At 39.7% G+C, this 20,316-nt stretch overlaps 3 protein-coding genes across 4 annotated transcripts in view; all 3 read left to right on the top strand.

Moving 5' to 3' along the window:
• LOC140946385 (mitochondrial 2-oxoglutarate/malate carrier protein-like) overlaps positions 1–2,932 on the top strand; it is a 37,549-nt gene extending 34,617 nt beyond the window's left edge. The window contains exon 11 of one of the 2 annotated variants that reach the window (XM_073395493.1): positions 2,697–2,932. In XM_073395493.1, the coding sequence (XP_073251594.1) occupies positions 2,697–2,861 (165 nt within the window). In that variant the 3' untranslated portion in view covers positions 2,862–2,932. Of the gene's footprint in view, positions 1–969; positions 2,145–2,696 lie in introns of those variants that run through there. The other variant, XM_073395502.1, reaches the window with a different exon arrangement.
• Positions 2,933–7,575: 4,643 nt separating this feature from the next.
• On the top strand, positions 7,576–11,900 carry LOC140946408 (shaker-related potassium channel tsha2-like). Its single transcript, XM_073395524.1, has 2 exons — positions 7,576–9,078; positions 10,739–11,900. Exons 1-2 carry the CDS (start codon positions 7,947–7,949, stop codon positions 11,173–11,175), a joined length of 1,569 nt encoding a protein of 522 aa, XP_073251625.1. The 5' UTR covers positions 7,576–7,946; the 3' UTR covers positions 11,176–11,900.
• Positions 11,901–15,091: 3,191 nt separating this feature from the next.
• Positions 15,092–17,534, top strand: LOC140946418 (ubiA prenyltransferase domain-containing protein 1-like). The gene has a single exon (XM_073395535.1). The coding sequence runs from the start codon at positions 15,136–15,138 to the stop codon at positions 16,054–16,056; it is 921 nt and encodes a 306-aa protein (XP_073251636.1). The 5' UTR covers positions 15,092–15,135; the 3' UTR covers positions 16,057–17,534.
• Positions 17,535–20,316: the final 2,782 nt, after the last annotated feature.

Genomic DNA, 20,316 nt, shown 5'->3' on the forward strand with positions numbered 1-20,316 from the left:
ACGCAATATGATCACGCGCGTTTGGACCTTCTAGCACTCATAATCTGATCACGCTTGTTTTGACCATCTGTCAGGTGAAACTTACGCAAAGCACAGCGCTGGAGCAAAAGCGTGTTGACCTTCGATCTTTGTCGGCCGCACTCCGTAACCTTTGGTTATTACTAGTTATACAAAGAATAGTTTGTCTGTTCCTTCGAAAAGAAAGTCAAACAAACACACAAAATGACTCGTATTTACGGAAGTTTTCTTCTTCCCCGGAACCTCTACCACCTTTTCAAGTCGTAACAGTAAGATTGAAGTGGCATCAGTGGTACGAGTTGTAAAACAATGCCTACCATTATTTGTGCGATTGGTTCTAGTAGTGAATGTGATACGCTTGATTGAAATAAATTGAAGTTCATCACTTGTAGCCTCCCACGCAGACGTGACATTCTTTTGGTTCGTCACGCAATCCTCGCACGGGTGACGAAGCCCTAAGAACGCCTGCGTGGAAGGCTGATCAGTAGCCTGCGTGGTAGGCAGCATCTCATTAGTGTAGAGAGGGGGCCTTTCATGTGGTACGACTTACACGAGTGGTAGCCTGCCAGCAAACTCTCCATTTGGGGGAGTCGCGATAAGTCACGTGAGAGCAGCACGCGAAAGGAGAGGCGAGTGCGGAAGGGCCCTCGCGGCTTTGCCGCTCGTTCGCGCGTTCTTCGTGGCTTGCTTCGCTCGCCTTACACGGAGAGCTTGCTAGCAGGCTGCACGAGTTGTATAATTAACATCTCGCAAGTGCACAGAAGGGGCCTTAATTTCACTAAGATTGATCAAATTCAGCGTCTCTCGCGACTTGTACCACTGGCACAAGTTGCAGCACTCGAATCACGACTTACACGACTTGAACAAGCGGTTGGTATTGGACAGAGGGGAGGGGAGGGTGGGGTACTCCCTCATGACTTAATCACGGTTTGTGTCCCTTTTTGTTTCCAGGACGTGTTTCTAAGAGTGATTCGTCAGGAAGGGGTATTTGCATTATGGAAAGGCTTCACACCTTACTATTTTCGCATTGGGCCACACACCGTTCTCACATTTGTATTCCTTGAACAATTCCAAAGGCTGGCTAGACAACACTTTGGCGCTACTTCCACTCTTTAGTCACACACCAGTACTGGAATGATAAAAATGTTTTAGAATATGTTTGTTATAGTGGGTCAATGGATTGGTTTGGAAAAAATGATCGGGGCGAAGTCTTTACAAATCGGAAGCGTTTCTTGAAACCAGCGTAAGATTCTAAGGAAACTCCCCACCTAACCCTCCCCTAATCCAACTTTTTATCCTAAGTGAGAAGTTTGTGTTTACGTTGGGTTAGGGGAGGGGTAGGTGGGGTGTTTTCCCAGAATCTTATCTGCTCCTGTCACGAGCAAACTAGTCTAACACGCAGGCGGTTTTGTGTGGTCACTCAAAGGAGCGTTACGTGACCAGAAAAAAAAAATCGTCTGTGTGAGAGACAATCGCAACAATTGTCAGCTTTAAAACTTTGGGCTCACTGATTAATTGAGGCTGTAAATGTTGGACCTTGACATAAACCTTTCAAACTTCTGAAAGTGCTTTGAAACAAGCTAGCATGGCAGCGGAGAAAAAGTTAACAGTTGAAAATGTTCCTTTTCTCTTCGAACATGTGAGGAGTTGATAAACGTGATAACCTGAACTGTAACTTTTGCATTTTAATATAATACTGATTTAAAGTGAGGAAAGTCGACTTGATAAATTACTGGTTACTTGGATTAACATTGTAAGATTAAATATCTACCTCAGCGGTTTATATTTGACCTTAATTTACTAACACCCCGGGCTATTAATAAAGATGATTGTAAAGATAAGTGTAACTTAAAAAAATGTATTAAGGGTCAGTTCTATTAAATATGAAACTCCTGTATTTTATCAGAATGTAATCATGAAAAGCTTTCATCCGATCAAAGTGCTTGTTATTTTTTGTTAACTGGTTAATATATTTGTTGTGAGAGTGAAATCCTGTCTTTGTTGTAAAAATGGTACAAATAAACCTATGGAAGGTAAAAAAAATCGACTTGTTTAACTGCACAGAAAGATACAAAGTTAATTATTTATCGTTATTTATTTATGTATTAAAGTTATTTATCGTTAGACTTGAGAATATGTCAGGTGGAAGCCGTTCAATTTCGTTGTGTCGGAGAGGAACCTGCACAAATAAGTGGTTTTAATGTAATGGGCTTATAAGTGTGTGTGGGAAGGGGGGGTGCTTATACGTTTACGATACCCAAACCCAGTCTATACAACTGCAACATATGCGTCTAATACAGGGAAGCGGCCCGGGGGACCCGGGGCCCCCCTTATGTCTAGACAAAACTGAGGCGAGGGAGTCCGCCCTCCCCCCCCCCCCCCCCCCACCCCATCTCAAGGTCTGGATCCGGTACTGCAATAGTAGCACAATCTCCTCTGCTTCAAGTGAAATCTAGGAAGATCACTTTGTGCTACTTAATATGTAATAGTTTACGACAACTCCTTATCCCCCCCCCCCGCCCCATTTGGTACCTTAATGGAGACTGGTAGACAAGACAAGACAAGACAAGACAAGAGTCTTATAATCAATGGTAGTCACACAATACCCCCTTCAACGGGAAAGTGAGTTGTTGCATGCTATGCTATGCCTCATACTCTTTTTCTCATTGTGTTTCCAGGATGTATTCCTGAGAGTGATCCGTCAGGAGGGAATTTTCTCTCTTTGGAAAGGCTTCACACCTTACTACTTCCGCCTTGGACCGCACACTGTCCTCACGTTTATATTCCTTGAACAGCTGCAAAGGCTGGCGAGACAACACTATGGTGCCACATCCACTCTGTAGACCCTCACCAAGCTTAGCTTGGTGGATTAATTACCTATACTAACTATCTTTCCAATAAAGGGTCTTTTTCGTAAAAATCTGAACTAAATGGACGTGAGGGCCTGGGGGTTAATCTGGTGGGGTATCACCGCTGAAAGCCTGTTCATGACGTGAGCCTGTCAACTGGACCAGTTGCTCTTTCTTAGCCCGAGTATCACGCGGCAGTTTCTAGGAGGGGGGGGGAGAGGAAGAGAGAAACGAACTCCCCTCCCCTTGGTTCTCTAAAATTTCCTCCCCCCTAACCCCCTAAGGGAGGCCCAATACTCACGTTGATATCAGAGAGTTTAAGATTCACGTTTACGCCAAACGGCAAACGTCGGATTCAAGTTGAGAATTTCTCAGAACAAAAAATAAGCAGATGAAAACTGTCCAGAACAATTCTTATGTATAAAACTGGCGTCAAACTACTTATTTTTTTGTTGAAGTGATAAACAGTTAACGACAATTAAGTGAAAAACTTGGTCACGTGGTACAAATTCCCGTTTGCCGTTAGGCGTAAACGTGAATCTTAATCTCTCTAATAACTGTCGTTGTGTTTATCCCATTTTTGGAAAATTCCTGCTGACTTTTTTGATTTGACAAATCAAAATCTACATAATAAGAGAGCGGGGCCTAGCTAGCCTGCGTAGCAAGCGTCTCTAATCCAGTCATTGCGCGAATGCTGGAGCGAAAGTGAAGAACTCTCGCGGGAATGCTTGCTACGCAAACGAGCCAGTCCATTTGTGCTGTTGACTGATAGTTTTATCTGTTATCTGAAAAACTATTGAAACCTCGATCTTGAATGTAAACAACAGTAGCTTCGAGAAACGGCCCCATAGGAACTTGGTTTTTGCTCCCAGGATTTGCGGAATGAAATTTTTCTACACTGTGGTTATGAGACTTATAAATTCTGACAGATTTCTTTCATGGGCGAATTTACGATTTGGCAGAGGCGACCATGTCTGCCCCGTTCTTTTTGAGAAATTTTGTATTTTTTTTAAAGAATTCCCAGTAAAATAAATAGTATCTATATCGCTGGCAAGTCCCCTCCGGCCACCCCTTTCTGAATTTTTCGGATCCGCCCCTGCACTTTTGTCAGTTTGATAGCGTTTTTGGACTTAACCTTAACAACGTTGATTGCTAGCGTTCTTATCTTTTTGACTGATCAACAGAAACGTCCAGTAATATATTCGTTCACGATGTTTGAGCCAGAAAACAAAAACTGTTTTGAAGTGGAAACTATTTTCCTTTAATAATGGTAATTCAAAAAATATTAATTATTATATTCTCACCACAGCTTATCAAGGTGGGAAAGCTCCTTGTATTAAAAATTAAAAACAAAATAGGAAAACACATCCTTGATTGTAAAATAGCCTCCAACTCAATTAAAGCCCCGTCCACACGTACCCGTTTTTGTTTGAAAATTGAAATTTTTTCATCCCATTTAAGACCCTCGACCACACGTTGCGTTTTTGAATAGCGTTTGCCCGTCCACACGAAAACGCAACAGTGACTGAGAAGAGTCTGAGAACGGTATCGTCTTTAATGGGAGCATGCGCGCTTACTGGTCTCCAACACCATGACGTAATTATTCTCGTCCCAAGTCACGTGGTGTGGAAACGAAGGATACACTCGTTCGTTAGAAATTAAGCCGAGTGGCTCTGGAGACGAGAATGTTGTGAGAAAGAGAATGAAGATCAAATCTTGGTCAGTTTTCTTTTCTCTTCACAGCAGCTCTTTTAAAAGTCCTTCTACAATAGCTACAACTCAAACACCAACTGCGCCAAGTATTGGCAACCTACGTAACTAAAATGTAAGTACGTTCGGGCTTGCAGACAATGAGGGCTACGAACGCACTTCCTAATGACTTAAGCAAACTTCCTGTTGATCACCAAAGTGGGTGAAAACAAACTTATAAGGTCAATCAAGTCAAGAACAAGAAAACCAAAAAAACGTGACAAACAAACGTACGAGGCTCTTCATTAAACCAAAACAGGAACTCTGTGTCGCAGGTAACAATCAAGGTCAGCTATAAAAAAACAAATACGGATTAACCTCAGTGCTGTCAACTCTCCCGGATAATCCAGGAGACTCCAGATTTTTGACCGTATCCCCTGGTCTCCAGATTAGAGTATGAAATCTCCCGGACAATTGCCGAAGTTTGCCATTTCTTCAGTAGACTCGAGTTTCCGACAATAAAGTGTCAACTATTTTGCGTTGTTTGGGCTATTTAAATGTCGATCAATCGTTTCCTGATAAACTCTGGTATGCCATAATGTAATATAATAATGCGATTGGTCTCTTGGTGGGAAGTAAACCAATCAGGCCAAATGTTACAATGCCAACAACATCTTTCTCGTGCGTTTTATGTTATCGCAAATTCGTGACGATGGGAGTGCACAAATGACGTGATGTGCCGTATATTATGACGTCATCTATCATCCTTCAATATTTGAAGACGCTGGCGGTTGACAGCCCTGTAATCTTGTTCTACAAACCCAGGCAAAACGGCAAAACCTTAAGCACGAGGGAAAGCTCGGGCACAAACAAACCATCAGCGACAATCCTCGGGATGATTACTTTTTAATCAATCAACAAACTACCTCACAACACCTGATGATTAGACGCAAATTGATCAGTTTAGACAGAGAAAGGAGTTTGAACTCTTTCATTTTGCTCTCGAAAATCTAACCGTCATTTCTAAAACTAACCTAGAGACAAACCGTTTGACGCCAGTGAGGGTTTTGTCGGGAAAAACCGTCAAAAGCCTCAAACTGGGAAAAAGCGATACTGACAAAAGTTAAAGTAATCTAGAACATATACAAATCAACAAATCAAACGTACATTTGCCCTATTATTTTTTAAAAAGAAATTTAAAAAAAAAATGTAAAGTAAAGTAGTAGGAGGTTTACTAATAAGTAAGCATGTGAATAAAGTTACTTATGTAGTAAATGAACCTGATAGACTAACTAAAATAAACCAAATTAAATTTTAAAAATATAAATTTTTACTTAATAAAGTGGGGAACCTCCACCCCACCCTTTCCCCCTCCCCTCCCCTTCCCCTCCCCCTCCCCCTCCCCCTTCCCTTCCCTTCCCTGTCCCCGGAGAAATTTTTTAGGCAGAAGCAAAATTAAAACGAACACTTAAAACTGAAAGAAGGATTTAAAAAGAACGTATTGACGCTCGACAAGACCGGCAGTGAAAGTGAACTTATCGTTGATAGCGATACCGTCATCTACTCATAGCAAATGGCATTTTTTCATGGATAGCGTCATAAACAGTAAAGACTTTTCATGGTGAACAAGACACCATTTATACTGATAGAGTGTTATTTTGTATCAATAACGTAACTTTGCCACAATGTTTTTATTGTTACCAGGTGATAAAGAAGGTTGTTCTTTTCGCTGATAACTGTTAGCTACCTCTCGTGTAGTACTGATAACCTTTGGTATTTTCCCACTTAAATCTTGACCATGTCAAGACGACGAATTGCAATCATAATATAAAGATCGTTAGTGATGTAAATTCATTTTAGTGAATTGTTTGTACAGTTTTATATTGTTCAACTGTTATGAAAGTTTAGCTACCTAGGGTTTTTTGTTGGCTGAGTTTTTATATTTTTCAGAGTGGGTTGAAATTCCGGAATTATTTCATATATTTTTTACTTATTTTATACCCTTTGATGGACAAGGAAGGGGTATTGGAAGAGAAAAGCTGCAGCAATTCATTCACTGAAGACGCTAATCAAATAATCACGAGTCAGACATAACAACTCATTAGACCACACCCCGAGGGCGCGTGACCCTCTGAAAAGGATTATCACTAACATCTTAACTGAGTATCTTTGGCGGCGTTTCCAGAATATTCTGCCGCAAACTGTTGTAAAGATAGTTTGTAACACGGCTTGATTTTTCTTAAGTTTATTTCCTTTTGGGAATCTTTTAACCAGCTCCTTGGCTTTAACGACAAAAATCAGAGTTTTTTACTCGCGATTTGAAATTGTAAAAGTCATACTGCAACGAAGAAAGTTCTAGTAGGATTAGAAAATCTTAGAAATGAAAGAAGTTTTATCAAGAGTTATCAGACCTAAAAAAATGCAGTTTCACCTTGCTTAACCTTGTTTATTTTCTGGCGATGTCAAATCTCAGGCAGTGAATTTCACCACAATATATGGGTGAAATTAATTTGCGCATTAAATGGCGATAAAAAATAAAAAGCTCTAAGCCGTTCTTAATGCCCGAAAGTGTGAACAGTCATTCGTTCATAAAATTGTGGAATCTCTTAGCTTCTTGTGTAGTTTGACCTTTTGCGACTTCTACGTTAGTTCCGCGTTGTAAAGGAATACAGGAATTCAGCAAAACTATGATTTTCTTGAATGTGTATCCAATTTTTGTTTGTTTTCTTTTTAGTGAATATTTTTGTTCAGTTTCCCTGAAATTCTCAATAAAAAGCAGCTTAAGTTTTAAAAAATAGTTTGTTTTCAAAACAAAATATTATAAGCATGATAACTTCAAAAGTTTGTTTTGTAAACGATCTGGTTCTATGTGCAAAGAACTAAGCCTCCGTTTTCGTCACAAAAAACGCTTTGGCGACTCAGAGTAACTTTTCTGAAAGAATTAGCTTGCCTTTCCCAAAATTTCGCCAGTGGAATCGTCAAATTCTCAACCATAAAGGCCATAGAATAGAGGACTGATTTCATCTTTTTACAATATCGATTTCTATAACATAATTAGTTCTTAATGATTTATTCAGATTTGAGGTGCTAAGCGAGGTGAACCGCAGCACAAAAAAGAGCAGAGGTTTGTTTAACTTAGATGGATGTTTGCCAGCTTAGGATAGAGCAAGGTCCACAACAATGGGCCATGCATGATTAGCTTAACAGAAAGAAAACACTTTAGAGTTTCGTGACAGATTGAATATAACTGATTGTTAGTCGAGATCATTGTGCCGTGAAAAATGGTTTTTCAAGAGCAGTGTGTATTCATGAATTTGACATAACTTTGGGGTTGCACAGGAATGCGAGTGTAGCCAAAACGAATTTAGAACACTATAAACATTATAAAAGATGGAAAGTCTTCTTAGCGGAATGCCACGAGATCGTAACGAGAACGAAGATGAGCTAACAGAAGAAGTTATGGACAGCATTAAGACGCTGTCTTACAGAAGTTCAAACGAAAACAAGGGAGCAAGAGTCGTGATAAATATTTCTGGACAGCGTTACGAAACATACGAGAAAACCCTTGAGACGTTTCCTAATACACTTCTAGGAAGCAAGGAGAGAAGGCAAGACTTTTACGATGCTGTAAACAAGGAGTTATTCTTTGACCGGAATCGGTTGTGTTTCGAGTCGATCCTTGCGTACTATCAGACATCTGGGGTGCTAATACGACCGCCTGGTATACCCAGGAAAGTGTTTGTCAGCGATATTCGCTTCTTTGATCTCGGAGAAGACGCTTTGATTCAAGCTGGGGAAACCTTAGAACAACACGTCGAAAAAGACAAACGGATTCTTCCGAGAAACAAAATACAGAGATTGGTATGGGAGCTGTTCGAGTATCCCGAAACATCGAATTTCGCGCGAGCAATAGCTATTTGGTCTGTAGCTGTTATAATTCTATCGATAGTTCTTTTCTGCGTGGAAACTTTGCCACAGTTTCAAGAAGGGCCAGGCAGATCTACGAATGGAACTACAGCGGCAAGAAAGACCAAAAAGAGAACTGAGGACCCTTTCTTCTTAATAGAAACATTCTGTATAACCTGGTTTACCTTAGAGTACGTGATTCGATTCCTGTTTAGTCCCAATAAATGGAGGTTCTTCATTTCTGCTCTTAACATGATCGACCTGATATCGATCGTACCGTACTACATAACTCTCCCAATGGGAGATTCTTCGAACGTTTCATCGTTGGCTGTTCTTCGTTCTGTAAGGCTCGTGCGAGTGTTTCGGATCTTTAAACTTTCGCGCTACTCGCGAGGACTGCAAATTCTCGGGCACACGCTGAAAGCAAGTTTACGAGAGCTCGGTCTGTTGTTTTTCTTTTTATGCATGGGTGTTATTTTGTTCTCCAGTGCTGTTTATTACGCTGAGATCAGTAATGAGAATGATAATAAATTCTTAAGCATTCCTCATTCATTCTGGTGGGCCATTATCACAATGACGACTGTGGGATATGGAGACATGACACCAGAAACTTTAGGTATGTACAGAATATTCCAGTCTTGTTTACAAACCATTACACAAGGGTGTACAAGAAACCCCCTGTGATTAACTTGACTGAAGAATATATCTACTGCATTGGAAAGAACAATACGGCAAGATTATAAAAGTATTCCGAAATAACTTTGATTTCAATGTTCACAGTAGAGTAGTGGATCACATACTGAGTTAAAGGTGGTGGGTTTTTCTTGTTCATTGTTTGTTTACAATACATTGTTAAACTTTTAAGACGCGGCGTACAGTGCGAATTATCAATTAGGCTCTTTATATCCATAAATTAATTAATTTTAACAATAGCTGTCTTTCTGAGTAAAATAACCTTTGCATAATCATTATCGACATTATCCTCCAACCACGTTCAGCTCAAAACATATCTCTTTCGTGGAAGAGATAACTAAGAAACAAATTTTGTTAACCTACAATATAAATCCTCATACGAATACGCGTCCAAATTGGGTTTTAGCAGACCTTCATAACTTAAAAATTAAAATGCACGTAATGTTTATTAATTAATTGCAACAGAACATGGAAATTTTCGGACAGAGCGTTGCTTTAGTTGGGTCAGCGACTTGTGTATCATATCCAGAGTTTAAAATTCTTTACCAAGTTTTGAAATGAATAAATTAACGGCCAATCATAACTTAAATATTTTCGTTTTTTCAACCCAAGTGGGTTGTCCTGTCGGCTTTATTTACTACTTTACTTTAAAAAGGCGGTGATAGTGAAAACAAATAAAAACACCTATTTCGCACTCGAACACGTTACTCAGTCCTAGTTGCCGTTAATGTTATGTTCTAGTCAATCAATACAAGAATATCAAAGTTATCTCTAACAATTTTCGGGGAGTTCTTCTAGTCTCAAAGAGGTCCTTTTTATTGCATTAAATCACGGCCAGTCTGAAATCTTAAACTTTTAAGGAAAAGGTATATGTAAATGAGTTTTCTTTTCGTCTAAATTTGGCTGATATTTTCCTTTGTTATGCCGCATTTTCTATTAACATTTTAGGATTCGGCTGACCGCAAAAGCCAATAGAGTTAACCACAACACTACACACCCGCTATAGGAGATTGAATTATTGAATCGTGTCATTCATTCATCATGTCATTTAGTGATCCGTATGGGATTTAAACCGTTCATATGTAGCTTTGTCAACCTTTGTGCATAGGGAGAGCACAGGCCACCCAAGCTTACAAGGTGAGGAAATGGCCCACCTTCAATATATTAAAATTCTAACATAACTCCGAGGCTTTAGGAAGAAAATTGTAAATTTTCCACGACTACACTGTGTCGCGATTATTAGAAGGGACTTGAGCAAACAAAAAAACCAAACCAAATATAGAAATATGACCAGAAAGCCTGAGGGTCATGTTGGAATTTAAATAGTGGGCTATTGACTAAACATCATAATGAATAATGTGGGCGTATTAAAATCAATGAAATGGCGTTAAAGCCAGCTGAAAGACAAAGAAGGGCTATTGAATGAAGCTGTGGAGGAGTTTCAGTCCCATTTAGAGATAAATTATAGATATTTCTATAGTTTTCTAACTAACCGATCAACAGCCAAGAAAATAGGCCTAACCGATTTGGCTGGATCAAAGACCTCCCTTGTTACTCACTGTAATGATCTCTTTATTTCGCAGGTGGCAAGCTTGTTGGATGTTTCTGTGCCATCACAGGGGTGTTGGCTATCGCCCTTCCTGTACCTGTAATCGTGTCGAACTTTGCTTACTATTATTCAAAAGAAAACGGAAGGCAAACAGGTTTGGATGATGACGAGGACGAACTCGAAGACGAAAATTTTCCGGTGAAAAATACTGAAATAAAGAAGAGCAAGAAGAAAAAAACGCTCGGTCTTAGTTGCATTGGAAAAAAATCCCAAAAGGGTGAACGGAAAGTAACACAACGCAAGAAGAAACGCAAAACTGGAAATGGACAATTTCCTGATGCGAAGTACAATTCAATCGATTCCAATCCTGGCACTGTTCGTCCAAATGGCCTGGCAAACGTCGTTAATAACAAAAGACGGGAAAAGAATGAAAATAGCCGAAGTTCGTCTCTAGTGGAAACAATTGTGTAATTGCCAATGATAACTATCAGAGTCTAGAAGTGTATTCTCGGGATCCGGGATTTGGCCAAAATACAGCGCGGGATTCGGGACAACGCAAAATGTCTTGACGGGATACGGGATTTGACTGTTACTCGGGAGGCGAAATTCACCGAAATCTAGCTACAGAGCTACTTCCATTTAGGGCTACCTTAGTATGACGGGAATTCTCCCAAGATTTTACTTTAACTACGCTTTAGAATGAAAAAGGTACGTGCACTAGCTAGTGCAGGAAATTGGGCCTTCGTACAAGGTCAGAATTCGATTCCATCCACCGAAACCACGTTTCCCTCTGACTTACGTTTCCATGAGATTCCTAAGGGGGAGAAAGTGTGGCTGACAACCTTACCACTGTTAAAAAGTGCGTTGTCATCGAAATAGCCGCAAGAAACTAATGAATTTATCCTTTTTGCTGTTCTATGCACCTTTCGGTGCGGAAGACAATATTAATGATTATTTTCTATCCCTCCTTACCCTAGTCTGCTACACAGCCGTTTTTAGTGTCGTCACGCAACGACACTAAAAACGGCTTTGTAGCAGACTACCCTTACTTAAACTAAGGCAATAAGCGGATCAAACACAATTTTGAAGTTTTCTATTACTTCGTGTAGTATGGAAACATATAAAAAGACCAGATCTGTCTAAGAGTTCCACTGAAACAGGGTTCCACAGAGTTTTCAAGTAACGTTAAATCAGTTCTTATACTAGGCTCGATTACCAGCCGCTGTTCGGGAAAATGAGCCCGCACTCATCCCCCGAAAGAGGAGGGGAAGGATCAAAGACCGGACCCGGGAGACGGCGGAAATCGAGCCTATTCTTATACCTGCACCAAAAGTCTTGGTAAAACTGTCTCTTCATCTAGCATATCTGCATAACGGTTTCACTCATAGTAACTACAGTCGACTCCCGATAACTCGAACCCTCGCTTACTCGAACCTCGCGCTAACTCGAACCAAAATCGATTTCCCCTGGATTTCCGTCATACATTCACCGTAATTTTACCCTCGGTAACTCGAACCCTCGATAACTCGAACTCCCGCTAACTCGAACCAATTTTCGTTTCCCTTCAGATCATTTTCTATATAATTTTACCCTCGATAACTCCAACCATGTTTTGAGCCCCTAAAAAGTCGGGAAAAAAGCCGTCTACTGGCCTCCAAAACATTGAATTTTGGATTTCCTATTGACGTGTTGTAGGAGTATAGTTTACTAGGGAGGCTGATGTTGATTGTCACACATGGTCACAGGCTAACGTGAAGCAGCTTTTCTTCTCAAAAGAGTAAAACGCATGCTCTATTTAGGCTATGTTTTGTTACGTTACGTTATGATTTATGATGTGAAAGTATCTTTTAATTTTCACTTGACATTTTTACAATTAAATGTGATTAAAATGTTCACTGTGCAGTAAAAACTGTTTCTTACCTTTAATACCCTCGGCTATTTTCTTCGAACTCCCGGTAACTCGAACTCTCGATAAATCGAACGTTTTTTCGATTTCCCTTGAAGGTTCGAGTTATCGTGAGTCGACTGTAGTAGAGTGTTTATATTGTTGCTAATTAGCATAACATGGTTAACTAAATTTAGTTAATTTTAGTTGGTTATGGGTGCTCAGCATCCTACCAAGCATAACATGGTTAACTAAATTTAGTTAATTTTAGTTGGTTATGGGTGCTCAGCATCCTACCAGGTACAGCCTTTTCTCGACTCGGTGTGAAGAATTTGAGACTAACAGTTGGTCTACTGTGTAGCCACGGAAATGACGCGTTCTAAAGTTTTCTTGTTAAGAGGTTTAATATGTTTGTCAATCAATAAAAAGAAAACATGTTCTCTTGGTGGAATACAGTGTTATTTTAATACTTTTTAATTGTGGTCTGTAGAATCGGTAAATTGCGGCGGTCAGTTCACGCAGACTCGAACATGAATAATTCGTCTCCACTGTCGTCTCGAAAGGTAATTTGAGCCCTTAAATGCCTGAGGGAAAGATTTAACGACAGTTTAAAAATTTAAGAATTTACAAGGATTTGTATGGAAAACCATACAGACGTGACTGGGTGGCAAAAGTTGTTTTTCTCATAAAAATGCTTCTAAACTTTCGGCTTTCGGCTTTCGGCTTATACAACTACGTAAGGGGGTCTTTAGAGGTCTTATAACCGAGGGTGGGTGGGAGACTATAACCGATGTTAAAAACGTTTTCAAAGAAGCTAAATGAAAGTGCTGATCAAAATACTTTTGAATTTACCAGCATTTTTAAGCTTCAAAACATCGTCAAAATCGAATTCATTTCAATACTAGCTGGAGGGGGTTTAAAGTCCGGGGGGGGCTTATACCCGGAGGGCTTATAATCTGAAGCATTTTTTGTTTACAGGTAGATAGGCCCATAACTGGGGGGGAGGCTTATAAGTGGGGAGGGGGATTATACAGCTATTTCGAGAAACGTTGTCGGAAAAAATGTGCACACGACAATCCAGGAAGGTAAAGTGGGATATGACCAATACACTGTCCCTGACACTGAAGCCGACGAACCTACTTTTGCTGCTTTCCTTTAGCACTCGAAAACATAAGTCCATGGGCTCTCCTGCCATTCTTTCAGATTTCTTTGAAGAACAGTAAAAAAAACCAGCCACAATGCCTTTCGGGATTGTCGCGTGCATTTTCTCCGACAACCTTTCCGAAAATAGCTGTAAACAGGAGTTTACGGTCTAACACGAAAAATTATGAAGATCGAAAGGAGGGTGTTATCCACAAAGCCCTGATAACACCGTCCGTGAGTTTTAACAAAGGAGGATAAAGCCTTTCTAGGTGTTATCCTCTCTTGGTTTTAACAGCTTTGGCCAGCCCTGCGTGTCGACAAAAATTGATAATTTGTGGTTATGGAATCATGGACGCCAGTGACTGATGTCAAACTTCTTCCAAATTTGTTCAGTCCCCACATCAGCCCTGCACCGTTTGCAAGCTTATCTGTGATTGGTTGGCGTGCTATATTTCCGTTGGTTTAGGTGGTCGACCAATCAAAGGCAGTGGAATAAGGCAGTGGATGTCATGGTTCCAAAGTCTCGCTCAGCTTGGTGAGGCTGCTAAACGCCACTTCCACATGTGTCTAGCCGCTGGCAGGACAAAGGCAGTACCTTCATTTCTCAGTTATTTTAAGACCCGTTTTCAGACCTGGTGGTGGTCATGTCACAAAGCGCAACATTCATGTTTACATTGACATAAATTATGTCATCATTGCTGCAATTAGAACGCCAACAAAAGGATTTCTTTCTTTCTTATTCATTTATAATTGAAACGACAATCACATTCATACACTACCGTAGTTGCCTTTTAAACCATGCCCGATTCCAGACCAAAATAGGCAAAATCCATACCCATTTTCAGCGTCTTTTCAGACCAAAATGGCACCAAAACCATACCCTATTTGGGGGAAGGGCACATGCCTTATATGGGAATACCCTCCTCCGGGAGTATTGGTCCGGTCCCGGCTCTGCTATCAAGAGCTCCACCGACTGAGCTAATCCGGTCGCGTAGGCTTGAGGCCTACGGTTTTGGTTGAAACAGTGGTATCACTTTTGGTAGACTGCGAGCAGTCTCTCTTTTTCTTCAGATTTAGTAAGGAGAGTGTACGCGCTCGCGAGCGTTGAAACACGAGAAACGAGGGCGTGCCTCTGCCGTCTCGCGCCTTCAGTCACGCACGTGGTCAATTTGCGCGTTCCTGGACTGCTTGTAGTCTACACTTTTGGTGCGAGATCCCGCTGGGAAAAATGAAAGGTTTGTGTGCTTCCGTTCAGACATGATACAACATGACGTTTACATGACCCAATTACTGAATACTGAGCCAGCAATCGCTGCAGCCGCACGAGCCACGTTTTGATAGCAGACAGTGACAAAAAAAAAAATCACAGATTTTGTCATAATTTTCAGACAATTACTTTGACCATGAACGGTGTCAAGAAAGAAAAAAACGATAGGAAGACGTTTAAAATGTCGGCTTACCTTTTAGCGCTCCGTCCTTGGTCTTTTTCGGCTTCTTGTATCCCAGTGGTTTTAGGAGCTGTGTTGTGTTGGAAAACGACGGGCCATTTTAACCTCATCTTGCTTGTGCTATCAATGATCGCAGTTCTCGGCGTTCATGCGGCCGGAAATCTAGTCAACACTTATTATGATTACATGAAAGGAATTGACAGCAAGGTATCGGACGATCGAACACTGGTTGACCATCTTTTAACGCCGAAAGAAGTTGTCAAGTTAGGCGTGGTGTCGTACGGATTTGCTAGTCTTGCACTGGTATTCTTGGTGGGATTATCGCCGGCAAAAATGGAACATTTATCGTTCATGTTCTTCGGGGGACTCTCTGGCTCCTTTCTATACACAGGCGGTGTTGGACTGAAATATTATGGAGTTGGTGACATTGTAATTGTTATAACTTTCGGTCCCCTTGCAGTATTATTTTCTTATCTGAGTCAGTGCGGTAACGTGGCCTTGTTTCCGCTGTTTTACGCTATTCCTGTGGCATTGAGCACAGAAGCGATTCTGCATAGTAATAATACAAGAGATATGGAAGCAGATGAAAGGGCAGGAGCAGTTACTTTGGCTATCATCCTTGGCCGTCAGCTGTCTTATGCATTGTACTGTTTATTGCTTCTCACACCTTATGTAATATGTACAGTACTCTCTGTTAACCTATCCGTGCGTTTCCTTATTCCACTGATAACACTGAAAATGGCTTTTAAGCTGGAGAGAAACTTCAGGGAAGGAAAATTGTTAACATTACCCAAGCAGACAGCAAAACTTAATTTATTTTTTGGTTTGTTGTACACTGTTAGCTGCATAATCACTCCAAGTTTACCAAAGTTGTGATGGGATGTATGTTACTGAGCGTGGATCATCTCTGAGCCTCTCTGTGAACACCTGCAGGTGTCATTTTCATTGCGACAAATAATTGGTTTTTCAACCAAATCATTTGCTGTCAAGAATTGTTTTGTGTGGTAACGCTGCTTGCAAGCTCAAGCAACCATAACAACAACAAAGGGATTGAGAAATTAAAATTCTGAACATGCAGCTCAATTTTGGACAGATTCGTTTGCCATCATTGAGCAACAAACATCGTCACACTTGATTGGAGTGGCAATGCGATTGTGGCTTCAATCTTTAAAATTGTTTTTTTCTTCAATTTACTCTTTCCTACAACAATTGGCTCTGTTGAACCTTTGTTTACAGGAATTTTATAGACACCTGTCTGTCACAGACAGTTTTAGTACTCCCAAATACCTGTGTATATATTTTAAACTTTTAAAACTTTGGGTACCATGGCAACCTGGGGTTACTCCACATTTCAAGTGACGGGGATGATCAAATGGGGAAAAATTTAATACCCCCAAAAATTGCCAGGGCTTCCAGCAAAACCCAAAAGAGTCCATAGACCAAGCCACCCAAAAAATACTTGCTAAATTGTCCTACCCAAAAAAATCCCGGAAGAAAAAGTTTCAAACCCAATACATAATGAGTATTTTTCTTCTTTAGGACATTTTTTTATTCTTTGCAAACGCTTTTCCCCCTCTAAAAAAATGACCTTTTGCTCTATGACTATTTTAGTTGCATATTTAACTGTGATGTTTTCTCTGCATTCATTTCTTCATCCCGCAAACATATGAAATTCATATACTCATCCAAGGCCCTTGTATTCGTCATTTCATCTTCATCTTTTCTGGGTGTATTATGAGCTAATAACTGATCGGCTGCCAGTTGGTTTGCTAGCTAAATTGGTTAGAGCACTACTCCAGTATGGCAGAGGTCAGGGTTTGAATCCCAGCTAGCCTAATTTTTTTGAGGCCTTTCTTTTTGCAGCTACACAAGTTGCATATTTAACTGTGATGATGTTCACTGCATTAATTCTTCATGCTGCTGTTCAAAAATATGAAATTCGTGTATTCATTGTTTCATATACATGCTCATATTATGTAACATTGCAATTGAGATGTTGAAGTTCACTGAAGCTGATAGAGTTAGGAAAGGGAAATGTTTTTGGTGATCTTGAAGTTAGAAAAAATGATGGGGGGGGGGGGGTGAAAATACAGTTTATTGACAGGGTACAGGAGGTCATTTTTGGTTCAAATTATTGAAATGTGTGAGAAACCAAAGATTCAATAAATAGGTTGAAGAGTAAAATAGTAGGCCATTGTCACTATTTGTTTTTTTCATTGTACATAAAACACACCTACATACAATATCCTGCTATTCCTCCTTTCCAATGCATAAAAAAACTCTAATTAGGTTTGTACCCCCCACTCCCCTTCCAAAGATGGGTGTATTGCTTCTAGACTTGAGCTGTAACCTGCGATCTTAAGTGCAAAGTTGTGTAATAGTTTTTATGCAGAAGAAGGCTGTGATTCTTGCCAGCAACTGGCTACTTTTCTCAACCCTGATAACTGTTGTCAGTTTTGTTATTTGGGGTATTTTTCAGTGTTTTGGTATCCATTGTCACTTAGTTTGTGTTGCTGTTTGGTTATTGTTTGATATCTTTCAATGTTATGTATTGCATCATTTGGTGATCACACAGGATCTGTAACATTCTCCTCCCTAGAGCTTGCCTTGTCTGAACAATACAGTCTCCAGTCAGCAAAATTATTTTCAAATAGCTACATTGTAATTCCAATTTTAATACAGTCAAAGTTCTCCGTGCGACCACTCTCAGAAGCGACTAGCTCTAGTTACAACAACCTTCATGAAACCCCGTTTGAACTTTGACTTACTGCGCTTTTCACAAACATGTGAATTCTGAAGTTTGTTTTTCACTGCCATCAATCATCTTAACGGACCTCTTAGGAAACAAAACTTTACTTTAATAGGTTCAAAAGGTCAAGGTTTGTGATTCGTGATTGGTAGATTTCGATCCGTTTGGTGTGTTTCTGTGTTTCCAGGTTCGTTGCTTGTGATCATAATTATGATTGACGGCAGCGAAAAACACAATTGTGAAGGCGGCTTTTGAACTTTAGAGTTCGCATGTTTGTGAAAAGCGCAGTAAACTTTGTAATGAAAAGCTCTAGTAAGCAAACAACTCCCATAAGCCACCGCAACCACTTTTGGGATTACCCAATAGCCTGCGAGCAAGCTCTCTGGGGTGCTCTGGCAGTGAGGCAAAGGAAGGAGAGCTTGCAACTATGTCTCTGGAATTTGAATAATTTCCACCTCCAATTCCCCTGTGGCTCCCCGTCAACTGAGCTGTCAGATTTCCACCAATCAATGCAAAGCGGAAAGGAGCACGAATGTAAACAAACAGCACCCTGGAGAGCTTGCTTGCAAGCTAATTACCCAACTGCACTTTTCCTTTGTTTTTCAGCTCTTGTAAGTAATCAGCTCAGAGTCTTTTTCATATAAATCAACACCCGATAAAACACTAGCTGTGAGTTAATTGAATGTCTTCAAAATCTTGTGATATAGATCAGATCATTCTTGTACTACGTATTTAGATTTGAGGTTATTTTGGTCCAAAAAATCGGACTTAATGTTTAGCCGTGTCCTTATCATATTTATAGACACTAGTTAAAACCTTGTACCAGAATAATTTAAACAATATTGCATTTTTTTTTACATTTTTCAAGGGCTGTAGACGTAACTAGTTATCTGTAATAACAACAAAGAAAATTTCTTATGAGAGCCCTAGAAAATATGCGTCAAATTTCACAAAATGAGATCTTACACATCAAATTCTCAGAATTTTACCTGTGTTTTCACAATTCTTGTGAAATTTGACTTTTATTTTCTCAGGCTCCCTTGAGAAATAGTCTTTGTTGTTATAACTAATTATACCTTAATAGCCCTTTAAAAATGTAAAAAATAATCAATATTGTTTAAATTATTCTGGTACAAGGTTTTTTCCACTAAAAATTGAAATTACTCAATTTCCTGATGGATGCTGTCTTAACTCTTTATGAATTATTAATGAGTTTTTGAAGCTCTCGAAAGCGACCACCTAGCCTGCAAAGCAGGCGTATTTTGGGGCGGGATGCATGAATTTTTTTCAGGAATGACGTAGTCCCGCCATCTTGGACGTTAATACTACGAGAGAGTTGGGACGAGTCAAAAAGTGTTTTTAAGGGAGAGGTAGATGGGTTTAGTCTTTTTCGTTGCTTTTCAAGATGGCGGCCACAATCAATGTACCTCCAAGTTTTCGTTAAAAAACGCCTGCTCTGCAGGCTAACGACCACCCTCTATTGTTTTATCATGCGAGATGGTCACTTACGTTTGCTTCCACTGTATCTTATTTACTCAATTCAATTACACAGATAAGACAGATAATCAAAATAATAAAATTAAAAATCGAAAGAAAAAACAAATAATTAAAAGTGATATCTGCATAATTAGGACAGTTTATACAGAACACGAGGATTCCTTATAAGAATAAACTGCCTAGAATAATCAATAAAATATATGAAAAAACTATATACAAGAAAATTCTAATCCTAATTAAATTTCAATGAAGTGATTGGTATGAGCTTATTAGATAGAATATTAAATCACCTATGCTAAAAATGGTATTAAAAAAAACTATAAAAATCTTTTCTTATTGAAATTAAATTTAACAATATAAAATTCATTAACTTTTTTACTAAACAAAGATAACTGATCAGTATTCTTATGGTTACAGGCAGGCCATTCCATAAATCTACAAAATGCGATTAAAAAATGAAAATTTAAAAACATCTGTCCATAATAGACATGAAAAAAAAATCATAAATCTATAACTTCCCTTTTAAGCTTGAGAGGCAAAAGACCCAATTTGACTAAACGTTCAGGATAAGTTATTGAAAAGTCACACCTCAAAATAAATTTGGTTGCAAGGCACTCTATGGCCATGATTTTTCTTTTAGTGTAATGTGACCAGACTCGTGAAGTGTACTCTAATGGTGGAGGCAGCAATGATTTACAAAGAGTCAACAAAGTCATTCATTGGTGCACGTTGTATAAATAAGGCCAAGCATTTCATTTGCTTTACTGATGATAAGGTCAATAGCCCTGGGATGGGGAGGGGGTATTTCCTTATAAGAGGCTAATAGGGATGTGCCGCTGGATGGGGTTGCATTTTCACAACTAAAGTGATTATAATGCGGTCGCATTTTC

The sequence above is a fragment of the Porites lutea genome, chromosome 1 (genome assembly GCF_958299795.1).
Source record: "Porites lutea chromosome 1, jaPorLute2.1, whole genome shotgun sequence".
NCBI classification, from domain to species: Eukaryota; Metazoa; Cnidaria; class Anthozoa; order Scleractinia; family Poritidae; genus Porites; species Porites lutea.